General features: G+C 36.2%; 1 protein-coding gene across 3 annotated transcripts in view; it reads left to right on the top strand.

The window, feature by feature from the left end:
* The window catches only part of Golph3l (golgi phosphoprotein 3 like), a 44,196-nt gene that overhangs the window by 12,232 nt on the left and 11,400 nt on the right, over nucleotides 1-20,564 (top strand). For 2 of the 3 annotated variants that reach the window (XM_046421922.2, XM_046421921.1), the window contains 2 exons: nucleotides 15,554-15,685; nucleotides 17,929-18,043. In XM_046421922.2, the coding sequence (XP_046277878.1) occupies nucleotides 15,554-15,685; nucleotides 17,929-18,043 (247 nt within the window). The remainder of the gene's footprint in view (nucleotides 1-15,553; nucleotides 15,686-17,928; nucleotides 18,044-20,564) is intronic. The other variant, XM_046421923.2, reaches the window with a different exon arrangement.

The following is a 20,564-nucleotide window of genomic DNA, read 5'->3' on the forward strand; positions in this document are numbered from 1 at the left end:
TCAATAGTTGTCCAAAAGGTTTAAGGTGAGAATGGCAAATAGAAAAAAATAATGAATCATAGGGTTTGAGGTTACAAAGGTATTAATTAATTGGTAGACTATCCTCTCCCTTTTGGGAGTTGCATTTTTACTTCTTTTTAAAATTTTGCCTAAGAGTATCTTTGTTACTTTTTATTATTTTTAAAGTAGAATATGTTTAAGAAATGCAGACAGATTTATATACATGAACATTTACTGGAGTGATAGAAATGTCCTGATAAGAGAGGTATAAATAACATGAATATCTGCATTTGTCAAAATGGATTGAATTTAACAACTGTGCATTTTACTCTGTAAATTATATATACCTGTTTTGTAAAAAAAAGATGTAAAGAATAAAATAAAAATTACCCATAATCTTATGACTCAAAGATAACTACTGTTAAAATTGTAGTATATATCCTTAGAGATTTTTTTGTTTGTAAATTAATAATTACAAAAAAAATCGATCATACCAGGCAAATTATTTTGCAGTCCTTTTTTCATTTAAGGTAATGTGGAGGCCAGGCACAGACCTGTATTCTTAGCAGCTTGGGAGTCTGAGGCAGAAGGATCATGAGTTCAAAGCCATCCTCAGCAACTTAGCAAGGCACTAAGCAATTTAGCAAGGCCCTATCTCAAAATAAAAAATAAAAAGGGGGCTAGGGATGTTGCTCAAGCGGTAGCGCGCTTGCCTGGCATGCGTGCGGCCTGGGTTCGATCCTCAGCACCACGTACAAATAAAGATGTTGTGTCCGCCGAAAACGAAAAAAAAAAATAAATATTAAATTCTCTCTCTCTCTCTCTCTCCCTCTCTCTCTTTAAAAAAATAAAAATAAGGGCTGGGGATATGGCTCAAGCGGTAGCGCGCTCGCCTGGCATGCGTGTGGCCCGGGTTCGAGCCTCAGCACCACATACAAACAAAGATGTTGTGTCTGCCGAAAACTAAAAATAAATATGAAAAAAATTCTCTTAAAAAAAAAAAAAATAATAAAAATAAAAAGGGCTGGGAATATAGCACCCCTGCATTCAATCCCTGGTACCCCAAAAGTAAAAATAGATAGATAATGTAGACATCTTTCATATCAATAATATAAACATACCCCATCCTTTTTTAATGGTTTCACTGGATTCTGTTAAATAAATTTTTGTTGTTGTTGTTTTTTGGGGGGTACTAGAGATTGAACTCAGGGGCACTCTGAGCTATATCCCCAGACCTTTTTATTTTTTATAAATAAATAGCTCAGGCTATCCCCAAACTTGAGATACTCCTGCTTCAGCCTCCTGAGTAGCTGGGATTAGAGATATGAGTCACTGCACCCAGCCCATTACTTTTTTTAAAAAATATTTTTAGTTGTAGATGGACACAATACCTTTATTTTGTTTATTTAGTTTTATGTGGTTCTGGGGATTGAGCCCAGGGCCTTACACATGCTAGGCAAGTGCTCCACCACTGAGCCTCAGCCCCAGCCCCAACCCCAGGCAGTTACTTTTAAGGCCAAACTACAGCCTCCTTGAAGGCAGGACAATGTTTTCCTGGCTCTCTAACCCCACCTTATTTATCTGTCCTTATCTTTTATATTCCCGCCATATTACCTACCCCCCTGGTTTGTTTTACTTTAAATTTTGTATTTCTTTACAAAGTTCATCCAGTACTTTCTTAGAATTCCCTTTCATTTATCATGCCGCTGGATGATGCTTGGTTACCACCTTTTATTTTCTAGTTTTCTTTATTGGTCTATCATAATTATGCACAAAAATGGGATTCATTGTTCCGTATTTATACATGCACACAGTATAATGGTATATTTATTTTGGTGGTGGGATTGTAATTAGTAATCCCACCAACAGTGTAATTATACTGTTTTATTGTGTGCATGTATAATTTGGTTAGTTTCATTTCCTAGCACCTCTTCTCTCCTACTCTTCTCCACTCCGCCTGACTCACTTCTACTTTCAGTGGCCTTTTTATCTCTCTAGCTTTCACATGTGAGAGAAAACATACAACCTTTGACTTCCAGCATGATGTTCTTCAGTTTTTTCCTTTTACCAGCAATTGACATAATTTCATCTTTATGGATAAATAAAAATCTTAGTATAAATACTACATTTGCTCTATCTATTCATCTGTTGATGGACATCTAGGCCAGTTCCATAATTTCGCAATAGTGAATTGTGCTGCTATAAACATGTAGTATTCCTATATTATGCTGACTAATTCTTTAGGATGAATACTGGGGAATATTATATAGCTGGGTCATATGGTGGTGTTGTGGAACCTCCTTACCGATTTTCATAGTGGTTGTACTAATTCACAATCCCACCAACAATGTAAAAAATGTTCCTTTTTCCCTGCATCCTCTACAGGGTTTATTATATTTGTTTTCTTGATGGCTGTCATTCTAACTGGAGTGAGATGAAATCTCAGTGTAGTTTTGATTTGCATTTCCCTAATTGCTAAAGACATTGGAATTTTTAAATGTATCTGCCTGTCATTTATATTTGTTCTTTTGAGAAGTGTCTGTTTAGTTAATTTGATCATCTATAGATTGGATTACTTGCTTTTTTGGGTAGTAAATTTTTTGAGTTCTTTATATATTCTGGATGTTAATCCTGTCTCAGAAGAGTAGCTAACAAAGATATTCTCCCTTTCTATAGGTTCTCCATATTCTTGTTTCTTTTGCTGTGCAGAAGCTTTTTTATTTAATGCCATACTTTGTATTAATTCTTGGTATTATTTCCTAAGTTTTAGTAGTTCTATTGAAAAAGTCATTGCCTGCACCTATATGTTGGAGTGTTGGCCCTATGTTTTCTTGAGGCAATGGCCAAGTTTCTGGTCTAATTCCAAAGTCTTTGATCAATTTTGAGTTGACTTTTGTGCAGAGTGAGAGATAGAGATCTAGTTTCATTCTTCTACATATAGATATTCAGTTTTCCCATCACAAGTTGTTAAAAAAGTCTTTCTTGTCTCCAACATATTTTTTGTGTGTGTGTGTGTGTGTGTGTGTACTGGGGATTGAACTCAGGTGCATTCAACCACCAGTGCCACATCTGCAGCCCTGTTTTGTATTTTATTTAGAGACAGGGTCTCACTAAGTTGCTTAGCATGTCACTAATTTGCTGAGGCTGGCTTTGAACTCACAATCCTCCTGCCTCAGTCTCCTGAGCTACTGGGATGACAGGTGTCCATCACCATACCCAGTTCCAACACATGTTTTTTAGCAAGGATCAGATGACCGTATATCTCTGGGTTTGTCTCTGTGTCTTCTATTACATGTGTCTGTTTTTATGCCAATACCATGCAGGTTTTTATTGTTCTTGTTTTTGTCTTGTTTTGTTACTGGGTATTGGACCCAGGGGCATTTAACCACTGAGCCACATCCACAGCCCTTTTTGTTTTTTATTTTGAGACAGGATCTCACTAAGTTGCCTAGGCCCACACTAATTTGCTGAGGCTAGCTTTGAACTTCTGATCATCTTGTCTCAGCCTCCTGAGCCACGGGGATCCCAGGCATGTGCCACTGCTGCTGGCACCATGAAGTTTGTTTTTTTTTTTTTTTTTTTACTCTAGGTCAGTAATTAATTTGAAGCCAAGAATTATGATGCCTCTGACATTGCTTTTTTGACTTAGAATTGCTTTGGCTATCTTCCAAATGAATTTTAGGACTTTTTTCCTTCTTTTTTTTTTTTTTTTTTTTAGTTCTATAAAAAATATCTTTAGTATATTGATAGGGATTGTACCGAATCTGTATATTGTTTTTTTAATATGTTTTAGTTGTTGATAGACCTTTATTTTATTTACTTATTTATATAAGTTGTGCTGAGAATTGAACCCAGTGCCCCACATGTGGTAGGCAAGCACTCTACCCCTGAGCCACAACTCCAGCCCTGAGTCTGTATATTGTTTTGTTAATATGGCTCTTTTTAATAATATTAATTCTGCCTATCCATGAACATGGGAGGTCTTTCCATCTTCTAATGTCTTCTTTTATTTCTTTCTTCAGTGTTCTATAATTTCTTTTTCTTTTCTTTTCTTTTTTTAGTTGTAGATGGACACAATAACTTCATTTAATTAATTAATTTTTATTTTTATGACTTGATTTTGTTTATTTTTTATGTGGGGCTGAGGGCTGAGTGCACATCAAACCCAGTGCCTCACACATGTAAGACAAGTACGCTACCACTGAGCCACCACCCCAGTGCTGAGGATAGAACCCAGTGCCTTAAGCATTCCAGGCAAGTGCTCTACCACTAAGCTACAACCCCAGGCCCAGTGTTCTCTAATTTAATAGTAGAGGTCTTTTACCTCCATGGTTAGATTTAGTCCTCTGCTTTTTTTTTTTCCCCTTATTTCTTTATCAGCAAATTCATTATAGGTATATAAGAAAGCTATTGATTTTTATAAGTTGGTTTCATATCCTATAAAACATTATTCCTATTTAATAGAGATAATATGGATTTTATTAATACTGTTATTAAGAATTAAATTAACTAATTATATAAAATTTTAAGCTCAGAACCTGTAAATATAAATGGTCAATATATAGTAACTACTACTATTATTTTGTTGTTGTTAAAACTCTGTCAGTCTTGGCTCTCAAATGGTAATTTTCTTGTGCTCAAAGAGACCTTAGTTAGGGGGCTATGGTTGTAGCTTAATGGCAGAGCGCGTGCCTAGCATGTGTGAGGCACTGGGTTTGATCCTCAGCACCACATAAAAATAAATAAATAAAAAGAGATTTTTATTCTAAAAAGAGAGATGTTATTTGGATGCTCAGCATAAAACCCTCTTCTGTTCTTTAGAATAAACATCTAGGGCTGGGGTTGTGGCTCAGTGGTAGAGCACTCGTCTAGCTTGTGTGAGGCCCTGGGTTCAATCCTCACACCACATAAAAATAAATAAACAAAATAAAGGTGTTGTGTGCAACTAATAAATAAATAAACATCTATAATGTAGCCTTAAGTCTTTAAAACACTGGTTTCCAATTTGCTAGACTTAAAAAATGATCACTTGAATTAGCTCTTAAAATTGAGCAACAAGTGGACTAATATTACTATCAGAACACAAGTGTCCTAAAAAATCTATTTTCTGTAAGAGAGCTCATAATTTACTATTCTTATTATTCTTTGATTTTTATGTTTCGGTTTACATAGAATGAAAAAAAAAGGTAAATAAGATGATTCACAGTTTTCTTATGTGGATTGCATACTGTACCTCAAAAGAATGCTTAATTTACTTGATGATATAATCTGGGAATAGAAATCCCATATCTGAATTAGTTGTACATGACTGTTAGAAAATTCAGGGGCTGGGGATATAGGTCAGTTGATAGAGTGCTTACCTCACATGCCCTGGGTTCAATTCCCAGCACCACAAAAAAAAACAAAAACAAAATTCAGATTAATTACTGAGGTATAAAGGAAGGGGAACTAGTTGATATATATATATCATTCATATATATATTTATATATATATGACTTTTCTTTCATATTGAAAGAAAGGAAGAAGAAAACACAAAAATAAATTAATTAAAAACTTTTCCTCAAGGAAAATGTATTTTGCTCTTTGGATTCTGGTGACATTTCCAGATTTTGAGGTATATAACAGGATTCTTGCAGTCTTAGTTTTGCACTCTTTTTCATTTGATGCTTCATTTCCATTTCGACTTTTGCTTTTTTTAATTTAGTTAACTTTAATTTTAACTTGTTGCAGAAGTATCTTATTGAAACTCTCTATTTTCTCCAGATTTTACTTCCCTCTGCCTTTGCAAATAGATTATTACTGTGGAATTGCTTAGGTTAAAGGGAAAAAAAAAATTCTTTTTTCTAGTGCTGGGGAACTAATCAAGGGCCTTCTACTACTGAGCTATGTCCTTAACCAATTTAATTTATTTTGAGACAAGGTCTTGCTCGTTTGCCCAGACTGGCCTTGAACTGGCAATCCTCCTGCTTCAATGTCTTGAGTATCTGGAAGTACAAGTGTGTGACACCACACCAACAAGAAATCATTTTTTTTAATATAGTAAAACTAATTTTTCGGGGTGGGGTTGTGGCTCAGTGACAAAGCTCTTGCCTAATGTGTATGGGGCACTGGGTTCAATCTTTAGCACCACATAAAAATGAACAGATAAAATAAAGGCGATCTGTTCATCTGTAACTACAAAAAATTTTAAAAAACAAAAACTAATTTTTTTTTAATAGTACTGGTGATTGAACCCAGGGATACTTAACCACTGAACCACATCCCCAGCAATTTTTATTTTTAATTTTGAGACAGGGTCTCACTAAATTGTTTAGATCCTTGCTAAGTTGCTAAGGCTGGCCTGGAACTTGTGATCCTCCTGTCTCAGCCTCCCTAATCACTAGGATTATAGGTATGGTATGCACCACTGCACCTGGATTTTTTTCCTCTTTTTACCCCAAGCAGCCAACTTTATGATCGTCAGTGTTCAAAGTTGTTTTAAGGTATGTCTTCAAGGAAGTTCAAATAAGGAAGAACACTTTGAATGCTTAACTAAGCAAGAATTCAGTATAAAGTGTTGACTGACTGTATTCATAGAATTTGCATTGCCCAACATTTTACAAGAGAAAAATGACATTATTACACATAAAATATGTATAATCTTTTTTTTTTTTAGAATTTTTTAATATTTATTTTTTTAGTTTTTGGCGGACACAACATCTTTGTTTGTATGTGGTGCTGAGGATCTCACCCGGGCCGCATGCATGCCAGGCGAGCGCACTACCGCTTGAGCCACATCCCCAGCCCCAAATATGTATAATCTTTGACCCAAAAATTTTTTTTAGGAATTTATTCAACACATACAAATGAGTATTTTTTATAACAAAAAATTATTATTAACTGAAATATACATAAACAGAATGTTAGATAAATTATAGTGCATCTGTATTTACTAATGTGGAAATATATGTAAAATAGTACAGCTATAATGCATTGATGAAAAAATGTGGAAAAATATGAAGTTAAAAAAAAAAGAAAGATATGCAAAATAATGGGTAAGTGAAAAATGTTGTCATTCAGTATAATCTCATTTCTCTTTTGGTACTGGGTACTGGGGATTGAATCAGGGGCATTTTACCACTGAGCTACATCCCAGTTTGCTTTTTGTTGTCAGTTTGTTTTGTTGTTTTGTTTTTGGAGTAACTCATGAGATAGGGAATAACTAAATTGCTGAGTCTGGTCTTAATTTGTGATCTTTCTGCCTCAGCCTCCCGAGCTGCTGGGATTACAGGAATGTGCCACCAAACCCATCATGTGTAATTTCATTTCTAAATATAATCTGAATTAATATATATATATAAATATAAATATAATAAAAATCTAGGAAAAATACCCACAAAGCTGTTTATAGTAGTCATCTGGAGGACATAAGATTCCAGGAGTTTTTCACTGTATAAATTATACATTCTCTAATGTGATCTTTTTTTTTCTTTTTTATATAGTCATATTTTTTAAATCAGGCAGAACAAAATCCACTATCCAAAGATGTCATTCTACCAATCTTCCAAGACTGTTGCTCATGAGATAATGTGAAAGTCTGTTTTTAGTAGGCCCGAAAATATACTTTTCCTCATATATATAACCTCTGATAATGAAATTTAGTGACTGAATGATAAATATTTCTCTGTTTGTGCTAGGACTTCTTCCTCAGATATACCAAACTATTGGCCCTTTAACAGACTCCTTAATTTTAAATTTTAAATAAATAAATTTTAATTCAATTAAGTAGTTGTAGGGAGATAGCCCTGGACAGTTATAACAATGAAAATTCCTTTTTCTCCTAAGTAACAGATTGTAAGAAAGAAAATGATAAAAACTACTACTATTTGGAGTGCCTGAGAATAGTTTGAGAATTCACAAGCTAGACATATAGAAAAAGAAACTTAGAAAATTAAATAACTCTTTATCTTCCCTTGCCTGCAGGCTATTCTATACCTGGATTCATATCATTAATCTGTTCTAAGATACTACCCTAGATGACAGCATCAAGCCTCTATTGGTCATCTGTAGCCATAGTGCACGGGAAACATTACTATTATGTACTGTCATCTCTTTCTTAGTGATTATCTTTTTCTAAATCCTGCCTCTTTTCTTTTTTTCTTTTTTATTTATTTAATTTTTGTTGTTGTTGTTGTAGTAGTTGAACACAATGCCTTCATTTTATTTATTTATTTTTATGTGGTGCTGAGGATTGAACCCAGCACCCTGTACGTGCCAAGCGAGTGCTCCACCACTGAGCCTCAACCCCAGCCCTCCTGTCTCTTTCTTAAAGTTGTAAAGGTATTTATTTTATAATTATTTTTTAAGTTCTACATGTTTTTAATATATGTGTGTATATATACATATATATATATGTATGTATACATATATATACATATATGTATATAATTTTTAGATGGACACAGTACCTTTTTTTTATTTATTTTTCTGTGGTGTTGAGGATCAAGCCCAGTGCCTCACATGTTGTAGGCAAGCACTGTACCACTGAGCTACAACCCCAGCCCTCTACATGTGTTGTTATACTTCTTCCTATTATTGGATATTACTCAATAAAAAAAAAAGTTTGAAAACTCATTTGTAGAGTTTTACTTGTTTTAAGATGCTATGATGGGAAAGGGTAATATTCAAAATCATAGTTTCTACATCCTGGTCTTCATTGCTTCTTTATTTACAGTGCTTCTCATTTACAGTTCTGTTGACAATCTGACATCACTGAAACAGAAGTTTTATGTCAGGAAGAAATGAAAAAACAAAGGAAATTTTCCTCCAAATGTTTTAATGCTGGCTGAAATGTTTGCACACCTGTGGAAATTTATAGTTACCCGGAATATGTATGTTATGTGCCTGAATAAATTGTATGTTCTGAAGTAAGTTATAGTTTAACCTTAATTGGGCAGCTGAATTGTACGAAATCAAATATTAAACCAAAAAAAAAAATCTATCTCCTCCTTAAAGAGGAGTCACAAATATGACTCTTCAAGCAGCCCATGAGTCAGAGAGGGGAGGAAACTAATCCTAGTGTTATGTTCAGGCCCTCAGGAAATTTGGAGATGTTTAAGGGATGTTTATGGCTCAAGCTGAGCTTTTGCCAGGTTAACTTATTTTACTTCTTTCTCTCTCTCTCTTTCTCTTTCTCTTTCTCCTTCTCTTCTCTTGTCTTCTTCCTCTCCTCTCCTCTCCTCTCCTCTCCTCTTCTCTTCTCTTCTCTTCTCTTCTCTTCTCTTCTCTTCCTCTCTCTCTCTCTCTCTCTCTCGTGCTTAACCACTACGACACATCCCCAGCCCTTTTGATTTTTTTATTTTGAGACAACTTCTCACCAATTAGGGCCTCTAAGTTGCTGAGGCTGGCCTCAAATTTGCGAGCCTCCTTCCTCAGCCTCTCGAGTTGCTGGGATTAATGTGTGGCCCCATGCCTGTCACTTACTTTCACTTATACATTTATGTGTTCAAGAAATACTTTTTGAGCAACAGCATGGTGGTGCATGCCTGTGTCATCTCAGGAGGCTGAGGCAGGAAGATTTCAAGTTCAAGGCCAACCTTGACAACTTAGTGACACCCTATCTCAAAAAATAAAGGGCTGGATATGTGGCTTAGTATTAGAGTGCATGAGGCCAGAGCTCAATCCCCATCACCTCAAATAAATAAATAAATAAATAGGACTGGGAATGTAGCTCAGTGGTAAAACACTCCTGGTCTCAATTCCTAGTACCAAAGAGAGAGAGAAACAGAGAGAAGAGATAGTTATTGAGTAGATACTATGAGTCTTCATAAGGGATACTCTCTCCTTAATGGAATTTATAGTCTAATGAGGACAGTTGATTGCAAGGTGATACAATAGATGATATGAGAGAAAAGTATATATAGGCATACCCAGAGGGTGAAGTGGAGCTAGAAACAATGGTTACATGGAAGATGTGACCTCTGTACATAATCCTTAATCACAAGAAGGAGAATTGATTACCAGGTCTAGAAGAAAGTGTGTACAAAGGCCAATAGCAAAATAATACATTAAAAGCACTTAAAATAATTCAGGATATCTAAGCATAGTGTTCTGGAGGAAAGATGAGAGTTGAATACTATACTATGCCACTTAGACTCAATCCTGAAGATTGGGAGGAACATCAGAAAGATAAAGAATTATACTTGATCTGAAAGACCATCTTAGCTATAGTGGGAACACTGGAATTAGAGGCCCCCTACCCCAGCAGTATGGTGGTCAGACCTTAAATCTTGAACAACCTTAATTTATAATATATTCTTGAACCTTGGAAAGTAGAAGGTAATTTCCAAGGGCTCCCAAACAAAACACAAAAATTGAAATCTAATAGGTGAGCCAGAAGCAGTGGCACACATCTGAATCCCAGTACCAAAAACAAACAAATACCCCAAAAACAAAAAGAGGAATGATAGTAGTGAAATAAGGACATTTCAGATAAAGTAGAATTTGCTTCCAGCAGACTTTCACTTAATGAAATTCAAGTTTAGGGCTAGAGTTGTGGCTCAGAGGTAGAGCACTCGCCTAGCATGTGTGAGGCACTTGGTTCCATCCTCAGCACCACATAAAGTAAAATAGAGACATTTTTGATTGTGTGGGAAATCATTGCAGTTTTTGTTTTCTATACTCCTGATTCCTCTATTAAAGTCCGTTAAAAAGAAAGAAAAAAAATAGAGACATTGTGTCCACCTATAACTAAAAACAAAAAATAAATTAAATATTTTTTAAAAGTTCAAATTTAGATACAAGGAAAGTAGTATGAGAAAGGAGGTCTGATATACAAGAAGGAATGGTGAGCAAAGAAAATGGTAATTGGGGCTGCGGATGTGGCTCAAGTGGTAGCGCGCTCGCCTGGCATGCATGCGGCCCGGGTGAGATCCTCAGCACCACATACAAACAAAGATGTTGTGTCCGCCGAAAACCAAAAAATAAATATTAAAATTATCTCTCTCTCTCTCTCTCTCTCTCTCTCTCTCTCTCTAAAAAAAAAAAAAAAGTTAATAAAAGGACATTTTAAAAAAAGAAAAAAAATGGTAATCATATGAGTATTTACTCAGATGGTAATCATCTGAGTAAATCTAAACAATTGCTACCCTTATAAAATAATAATGATGATCATTAATATCTTATTTGTGAGATAAAGAAAGATAAAGTAGGACTGGGGATGTGGCTCAAGTGGTAGCACGCTCGCATAGCATGCATGAGGTACTGGGTTCGATTCTTAGCACCACGTTAAAAAAAAAAAACCAAAGATGTTGTGTCTACCTAAAACTAAAAAATAAATATTTTTTTTAAAAAAGATAAAGTATTGGACAACTAGGAGAGTGGTAAATATATTAGTTTTTCATATTTAGATTTTATGTTAATTTCATTTATTTTTAATTTTTTTGTACTGGAGGTTGAACTCTGAGGCACTTAACCACTGAGCCACATTTCCAGCTTTTTTATTTATTTGTTTTTATAGTGAGACAGGGTGTCAGTAAGTGGCTTAGGGCCTTGCTAAATTGGTGAGACTTTGAACTTGCGATCTTCCTGCCTCAGCTTCCTGAGTTGCTGGGATTACAGGTGTGAGCCACCATGCCTGGCTAGATTTTATGTTAATTTTAAATTAATTGCCATGCATAATAAAATGTCACCAGGTAACTTCTGAAAGAAACAAATGCACCAGGCATGGTGGTGCACACCTGTAATCCTACCTACCCAGCAGCTTCGGAGGCTGAGGTTCTTGAATTCAAAGCCAGCCTCAGCAATTTAGCAAGGCCCTAAGTAACTCAGTGAGACCCTGTCTCTAAATAAAATACAGAAGATGACTGGGAATGTGGCTCAGTAGTTAAGCCACCCCTGTTTTCACTCCCCAGTATCAGTAAATAAATCAATGGGAAACAAATGCAGGGGTAGGGGTGTAGCTCAGTGGTAGAGCACTGGGTTCCATCCTTAGCACCACATGAAAAAATAATAAAAGGTATTTTTAAAAAATAAACAAATGCATAACTTCTAAGCTAATAAAAAGGGAAAACAGAATTTTAAAAGATTTTGAAATCTGTGCCACTTTAATTTTTATTTACCTCTGTTTTGCTAAATAACCTCTGTAAGCTTTAGTTTCCTCATTTTTAAGTTGTGGGTTAGTAGTAGTTACTACTACCTTTCTTACAGGGTTGTTATGAAGATATAATCAGGTAAGGGATTAAGAAAGCTTAGCACAATCTCACACGTAAAAATTGTTCAGTGAGGCTCCTTCTTTTGCCACCACCCGCTACCAGAAGAATATAAAAAAGCAGAGTGATTCATATAAGGTGCCCAGAGCTTTTCGCGACTGTCTTCAAGCAGAGAAACTTGGAGATCATTAAGAAGCAGAAAAGGCAAACAAGAAGAAGGAACCCAAATAACTTTGTGGCTGCATATCTAACCCTCTTGCTCTCTGTCTGTGTGCCTGGAACCAGTTCCACCAGGCTCATATTTCCTCTGGTAGTGCTCACAGGTCTCATCATCCATGACATTCCCTTTCCCCTGAATCTGCAGCTGATCCCTTTTATGCTTCCTGTCTCTAAGGTAGCCTCTTTCCCCCTGAGCCACTCCTAGAAATGAGAGGCTTATCCCTTCGGAGTGTTGTTTTGTTTGTTTTTTTTTAATTTTGGGGGAGTGGTTGTTGATAGACCTTTATTTTATTCATTTATTTATATATGGAACTGAGAAATGAACCCAGTACCTCACACATGCAAGGCAAGTGCTCTACCACTGAGCCACAACCCCAGCCCCCTTCACAGTAGTTTTTATTCCTGTGGGGCACAACCCAAAGTATTAAAGTTAGCTTTGTAATTCAATAAATAAATGCTCAATAAATATTAGACATGACTGCTATTGATAAAAGATTATTTTAGGACAACTCTTGCTAATGTGTAAAATCATGCTAGACCCTACCTGCTAACCTTTCACCCAGCTTCTCTCCAAGGACAAAGCTACAGCCAAATACAGCTAAAGAGTATTGAAAAGTTGAGCCAGTTACAGTGGTGCATGCCTGAGGGCTGAGGCAGGAAAGTTGCAAGTTCAAGACCTGCCTCAGCAACTTAGCAAGACCCTGTCTCAAAATTAAAAAAAATAAAGCCGAGTGTTATAGTGCACACCTGTAATCCCAGCAACTCAGGAGGCTGGGGCAGGGGGATTGCAAGTTCAAAGCCAGCCTCAGCAATTTAGTGAGACCCTAACCAACTTAGCAAGACTATGTCTCAAAAAAAATAAATAAATAAAAATAAAAAGGGCTGGGAATGTGGCTCCATGGCTAAGCGCCCCTGGTACCAAAATAATAATAATAACAAAATGAAGAAGAAAAACATAGATGGATGGATGGATAGATAGATAGTAAGTTAATTAGTTCTGGGGATGTAGCTCAGTGGTAGAGCCCCCGGGCTCAATCCCCAGTACCAGAAAATATTGAACAGCTTTGATAACTGATAGATCTTCCTTGTGTTAATCATAACCCTTTCCTTATAATCTTCAGAATTCACTATCTGCCTTTCATTTAAAAGTTCAAAACATCAAAGCTTTTCACACTTGATCCCAACCAACTTGATCTGATAATTTTTCTTTAAACTTTTGAGTTAGAGTCTATAAACATATTTGTGATCTCCCTTCTTGACATTTTGCTAAGGATACCATTTTGAAAAATAAGTAGAACCCACTAGAATCAAAGTGTGGAATATGATATGTCAAGAAATTTGTAATGTTTTGAACAACCCACAATAAAAAATTAAAAAAAAAAAAAAAAAAAGAAAAATAAGTAGAATTTGGATGATTTCTTCCACCTGGAAAACCATCCCTCTTTGCCAGGTTCAACCTATTTATTCTTCAGTCCCCCAGTAAAAGTCCTATAGGAGTTCCCAACTACTCTAAAAGTGATTTATGCCTCTCTTCTACTGCTTTTTCAAATGAATTTTTATTTGCTTTATATTGTAACAATTTTCATCAAGCTTACATGGTTTTCCAGCTAGACTTTTAGCTTCTTAAGACAATAACTTCTTCTGTTTTTTTTAAATGTTTATTTATTTTTTAAATTATAGTTATACAAAATACTTTTATTTTATCTATTATATGTTGTGCTGAGGATCAAACCCAGGGCCCTGCATGTGCTAGCGGGCACTCTACCACTGAGCCACAACCCAACCCTTCTTATGTTTTTATATATTCCCTGTAGCTTCTAAGGAAGAGGAACTAGCATTTAAACACCTCCAATATTCTAGGCACTATGCTAAATGCTTTCTCATATATTTCATCTCATTTAATCCTCACAGCAAGCATGAAAATGGATACTAGTGTCCCCATTTTTCAGATGAGGATATTGCACTTGAGAAAGGTTAAGTAACAAAAAATAAAATAAAATAAAACCACACTTACCAAACTCAAAAAGAAAGAAAGAAAGAAAGGTTAAAATAACATATCCAAGACACCTTAACTAGTCAGTGGGGTTTCTGTAGCTTCCCGTCAGATTAGCCTGCTTGGTTAGAAATGTAATTTCAAGGTAGAGAGCTTGCCTAGCATGTGCAAGGTCCTGGGTTCCATTCCCAGCCCTGGAAAAACAACAACAACAACAAAAATTGTATATAAAGCATATTTAGGGGAAGTAAAAGACCTAAATGGTTTAACTTTTTTCCTTTATGTCGTATTTTTACCCTAGTCTGAAATTTAGTGTATCATGGAAACACTTCTAGAAAGCCAAAATTCTCTGGATGCAGTGGTACATGCCTATAATCCCAGTGGTTTGGGAGGCTGAGGCAGTAGTTTTGCAAGTTCAAAGCCAGCCTCAGCGAGACCTTGTCTCTAAATAAAATACTTTTTTTAAAAAGGGCTGGAGATGTGACTCAGTGGTAAAGGTCCACTGGGTTCAATTCCTGATACCAAAAAAAGAAAAAAAGCTGGGTGTGGTGGTACACACCTATAATAATCCCAGTGGTTTGGGAGGCTGAGATAAGTTGGACAAAGAGTTCAAAGCCAGCCTCAGCAACTTAGCAAGGCCCTAAGAACTCAGTGAGACCCTATCTCTAAGTAAAATATAAAAAGGGCTAGGGAAGTAGCTCAGTACCAAAAACAAAATATATTGGAAAAAAAAAAAGCCAGGGCTGGGATGTGGCTCAAGCGGTAGCGCACTCACCTGGCATGCTTGCGGCCTGGGTTTGATCCTCAGCACCACATACAAACAAAGATGTTGTGTCCGCCGAAAACTAAAAATAAATATTAAAAAAAATTCTAAAAAAAAAAAGTCAAAGTTCTTTTCAAAAATTAAAATTTAGCATGCCAGTTAATTAGCAGCCAAGCTATAGGAATTCACTAAAGAGCTTGAAGTTAGACAGAAAATAATATTTGGGGAAGTTTAGATTAAGGAGATTAAAGAAACATTCCATTGTCTACTTTGCTTTAAGTTCAAGTGATTTGAAATGATTCACAAAAACCACATCTTATACTTAGGATGCTGGCTAGAAGTCAGTACCCATTTCAGAACACTGTTTCTGTTCTTTTCCTCTTTCCTAGGGTTATACATCTTTCTGGAATGACTGTATATCATCTGGCCTGCGAGGGGGCATCCTGATAGAACTAGCCATGCGGGGTCGAATCTCTCTGGAACCCCCCACCATGCGTAAGAAGCGACTACTAGACAGAAAGGTACAGCATCTTCTATGAACATCCTCTAAACTTATGGAAAGGCAAATACCAAGAGTACATTTTGGAAGAATAAGAAGATTTGAATAGTAAGACATGATAAATATCTCTGACTCAGCTGTCCCATGAATAAACAGGTTTAATTTTCCTGTAGCAGAGGGAGTAACCTAACTAACCTTAGTCTAAAGAGTCATAGGGGGTTGGGGGTATAGCTCAATGGTAGAGTGCTTGTCCAGCACATGGGAGGCCCTGGGTTTGATCCTCAGCACCACATAAAATTAAATACATAAGGGTATTGTGTCCATCTACAACTAAAAATATTTTTTTAAAAAAGTCATAGAAAGCTCATGAGTTTTGTCTTTTTTATACAGAAAATTACATTTAGAATGGTGTTATTTCTCCCTCTATTTCTATAGTTATAACATTATGAAATATAATATTATATAGCAGAGGGAATCATCTGAGTGGGTCAGTTTTTTTGGTTATTTTGTGTTCAGTTCTTCCATATACTACAAGTCTATTCCAACATAAAAACTATATTCCTTTTTTTCTTCCGGAATTATATTTCTGTATTCATTTTCTTACTAATTTTTTCTGCTTACAACTTCTAAGCTCTCTTCTAAAACCTACATCCTTAGGTAGAACCAGCTTCCTTTCTTTATTTTTCTCCTTTAACCTGTGTGTGGCATTTGACATTTTTGAGCACCCCCTCCTACTTGAAACTTTCACCATTATTGGTCTTTCTTTATATTGTACTATACCCCATTTCCTTTACTTCTCCATTCCTTAGCATAAAAGTCTCAGTTTGTATTCTGTTATATGATTTTCTATCCTTTTGAAAATACCACTTAACTTTGCAGCTGTATCTATCACCTACGTGAAATTAACTCCCAAATTTCTAGGCATGTCTTATTCATCCTCCAGGAAAATCCTCCTCCTCTTCCTCTTCTTCCTTCTTGTCCTCCACTGCTTTTTTACCTCCTCCTCATCCCCCACCTTTTTCTTTCTTTTTGTTTTACTATTAGGTGTTGAATCCAGGGGTGCTCTAAACTTCCACTGAACTACATCCTGAGCCTTTTTTTTTTTTTTTTTTGTAGTTGTATATGGACAACATGCATTTTTTTTTATTTGTTTATTTTATGCAGGGCTGAGGATTGACTCCAGTACCTCACACATGCTAGGCAAGCACTCTGCCATTGAACTACAGCCCCAGCCCTTCAGCCATTTTTAAAAATTTTATTTTGAGACACCCTTACTAAGGTGCTGAGGGTAGCCTCATACTTGCAATACTCCTGCCTCAGCTTCCCAAGTAGCTGGGGTTGTAGATATATGCTGCCATGCCTGGTTTGTCTGGACAATTCCACTTGGCTGTCCAATATCAGTTAAAACTGTGCTTATTGAGCCTGGTGTGGTGGTGCATGCCTATAATTCCAGCAACTTGGGAGTCTGAGGCAGAAGGATCAAAATTCAAAGCCAGCCTCACTTAACTAACTTGTCAGTGAGGTTCTAAGTAACTTACCAAGACTATCTCCAAAAATAAAAAGAGCTGAAGAGGTAGCTCAGTGGTTAAGGGTCTGTCTCTAGGTTCAATCACTGGTACTAAAAAAAGAAAACCAGATTTATTGGTCCAGGGCTATAGATCAGTGGTAAAGTACTTGCCTACCATGAGCAAGTCCCTGGGTTCAATCTCTAGCACTGTAAAAATTAAAAATAAAATTTTTTTAAAAATCAGCTTTTCTCCAAAACTGGCTTTCTTTCCTGGCTTTTTCCTACCTTTGTTAACAGTTTCACAGGTGGTTGTTCAGACTCAAGGAAATTATTAAATCTTCCCTTCGTTATTATTTATATCTCTTTTGTCTCTAGGGTCCACTTCAAATGTTATTTTTCTCTTCTCCCTAACACATCATATTTTAAACTTTCTTCAGGCTGGGCACAGAGGCACAAGCCTATAATCCCAGTGGCTATGGAGGCTGAGGGAGGAGGATTACAAGTTCAAAGCCAGCTTCCGCAATTTTGCAAGGCCCTAAGCAACTTAGCAAGACCCTGTCTCAAAATAAAAAAATAAAAAGGGCTGGGGATGTGGCTCAGTGGTTAAGCACCCCTAGGTTCATCCCTGGTACCCCCAAAAAACCAAAACCACCTTTTCTCAGGACAGGGAAAAGTGTATTATGAAACTATAGTACTGAAAGATTTTAATTTAAATGAAGTAAACAACTCAAGGTTTTTTGTTTCTTCTTTTCTCAAAGGTGCTGCTAAAGTCAGACAGCCCAACAGGTGATGTTTTACTGGATGAAACTCTCAAACACATCAAAGCAACCGAACCCACAGAAACTGTCCAAACATGGATAGAGCTTCTCACTGGTAAAATTACTCAAAATGATCACAATTCCACACTTGATTATCTTTGTCCTTCTCTTAAGGTTGAGATAAGAAGTACAGAAATTCAACGTGCTGGGTAAGATACATACAAAGCTTCATCTTATGTTCTGCCACCCTCCTCTGAAAAGCTCTTTTAACAGTGTTCTTCACAAGAAATTTTTCTAACATCTTTATTAAGATGATAACCAGAGGGCTGGGGATATAGCTCAGTTGGTAGAGTACTTCCCTCACACACACAAAGCCCTGGGTTAAATCCCCAGAACCACAAAAAAAAAAAGAAGAAAAAGAGATGATAATCAGAATATTGACATTGATACACTCCACCAAAATTGAATTTTTCCCAGTTTTGTTTTATTTATTTTTTTGGTACTAGAGATTGAACCCAGGATGCTTAACCACTGAGTCACATCCCCAGCCCTTTTTGTATTTTATTAGAGACAGGGTCTCACTAAGTTGCTTCTCACCTCACTAAATTGCTGAGGCTGGCTTTGAGCTCATAATCCTCCTGCCTCAGCCTCCTGAGCCACTGGGATTACAGGTATGCATCACCATGGTCAGGGAATTTTTCCCAGTTTTAACTTGACTCTCTTTATTGCCAAATATGCCAAATAGTATTTCATTGTATGAATATACCACATTTATTTATCAGTTCACCAGCTGATGGACAGTTGAGGTATTTTCACTTTTTAGCAATTGTGAATAATGCTGCTGTGAACATACAATACTTATGGCAAGAGAATGTATACTATATGACCAGCAGTTGTACTGCTAGGTATATATCCAAAAGTACTGAAAGCAGGGACCTGATAGGTATTTGAACCCCAATGTTCAAAGTAGCATGTTCATAGTAGTCAAAAGGTGAGAACAACACAAATGTGCATCAGCTGATGAATGAATAAACAAAAATGAATGAATACATACCAAGGAATATTAATCAGTCTTAAAAAGGAATGAGTATGTTTAACCTTTGGGAAACCACCAAACTCTACCATTTTAGAGTTCCACCAGCAACGTACCAAGGTTCTAATTTCTCCATATCCTGGTCAATACTAGTTCTTTTCTGTTTTTTATTCCCCCCCCCCTTTATTATAGCCATTCCATTGGTTTAAAATAATATCTCATTATGATTTTGATTTGCATTTGACAAATGACTGGTGATATGGAGCATCTTTTCATGTGCTTATTGGATGTGTCCAACTTCTTTAGAAAAACATCTATTCAAGCCCTTTTTTTTAAGTTGTAGATGGACACACAGTACCTTAATTTTTATGGTGCTGGGGATCGAACCCAGTGCCTCACACATGCAAGGCAATTGCACTATCATAGAGCTACAGCCCCAGTCCCCTTTTTCATTTTTAAATTGTTTTTGTTGTTGTTGTTGTTGTTATTGGGTTTTAAAGGCTCTTTACATTTTTTTTTTTTTAATGGTGCTGGGTATTGAACCCAGAGACACTCTACCACTAAGCTATATCCCCAGCTCTTATTATTTATTACATTACTATATTATAATAATTATTATTATTTTTATTTTGGTACTGGAGATTGAATCTAAGGATGCTTTTAACCCTGAGCTACATTCCCATCTCTTTTTATTTATTTTGAGACAGGATCTCACTAACTTGCTTAGGGCCTCACTAATATGCTAAGGCTGGCCTCGAACTTGTGATCTTCCCATCTCAGCCTCCCTAGACACTGGGATTACAAGCATGTGCCACCCACTGCACCCAGCTTTTTTTTTTTTCTCTCTCTTTTTTTGAGATAAGTCTCACTAAGTTGCTTAGGGCCTTCAAATTTGCTAAGGTTGCCTTTGAACTTGTGATCCTTCTGCCTTAGCTGGGATTATAGGCGTGCACCATCATACCCAGTTTAGAAGTTCTTTTATCAATCCTTTATCAAATGTATAATTTGCAGATATTTTCATGGATGACAATATTCTTATTTTCTTGATTATACCCTTTAATGTACAAAAGTTCTTAATTTTGATAAAGATCAATTATTTTTGCTCTTATTGCTTGTGTGAAATCATTGCTAAATTCAGTTTAAAGAATATTTTTCCTGTTTTCTTCTAAGAGTATTAAATTTTAGTCCTTGAGATCTTTTTTTGTTTGTTTGTTTTGGTGCCGAGGAATTGAATCCAGTACCTCATGTGTGCTAGGCAAAAAGCACTATATCACTGAGCTCCATCGCCAGATTCACTGATTTCATTTTAAGTTAATAAAAATTACCATATATGGTGCAAAATAAAGGTGTATCTTCATTCTTGTGCATGTGGATATCAGCTGCGTTCTGATTTCTCAGCACTTTTTATTGAGAAAAAAAAAAAAAAAACTGTACTTGTTGAATGGTCTTGGCAGCATTGTTAAAAACCAAGTGATCAAGGTCTGGGGCTGTAGCTAAGTATCTGAGTGCTCTCCTACCAGGTGTGAGGCAAATCCTTAGCACTGAATAAAAAATAAACAAAAAAAGTTATCAGCTAGGTGTGATGGTGCATGCCTATGATCCC

The sequence above is a fragment of the Marmota monax genome, unplaced genomic scaffold (assembly GCF_021218885.2).
Source record: "Marmota monax isolate L192 unplaced genomic scaffold, Marmota_monax_Labrador192_F-V1.1 WCK01_AAM20220418_F8-fsc00108, whole genome shotgun sequence".
Classification (NCBI taxonomy): Eukaryota; Metazoa; Chordata; class Mammalia; order Rodentia; family Sciuridae; genus Marmota; species Marmota monax.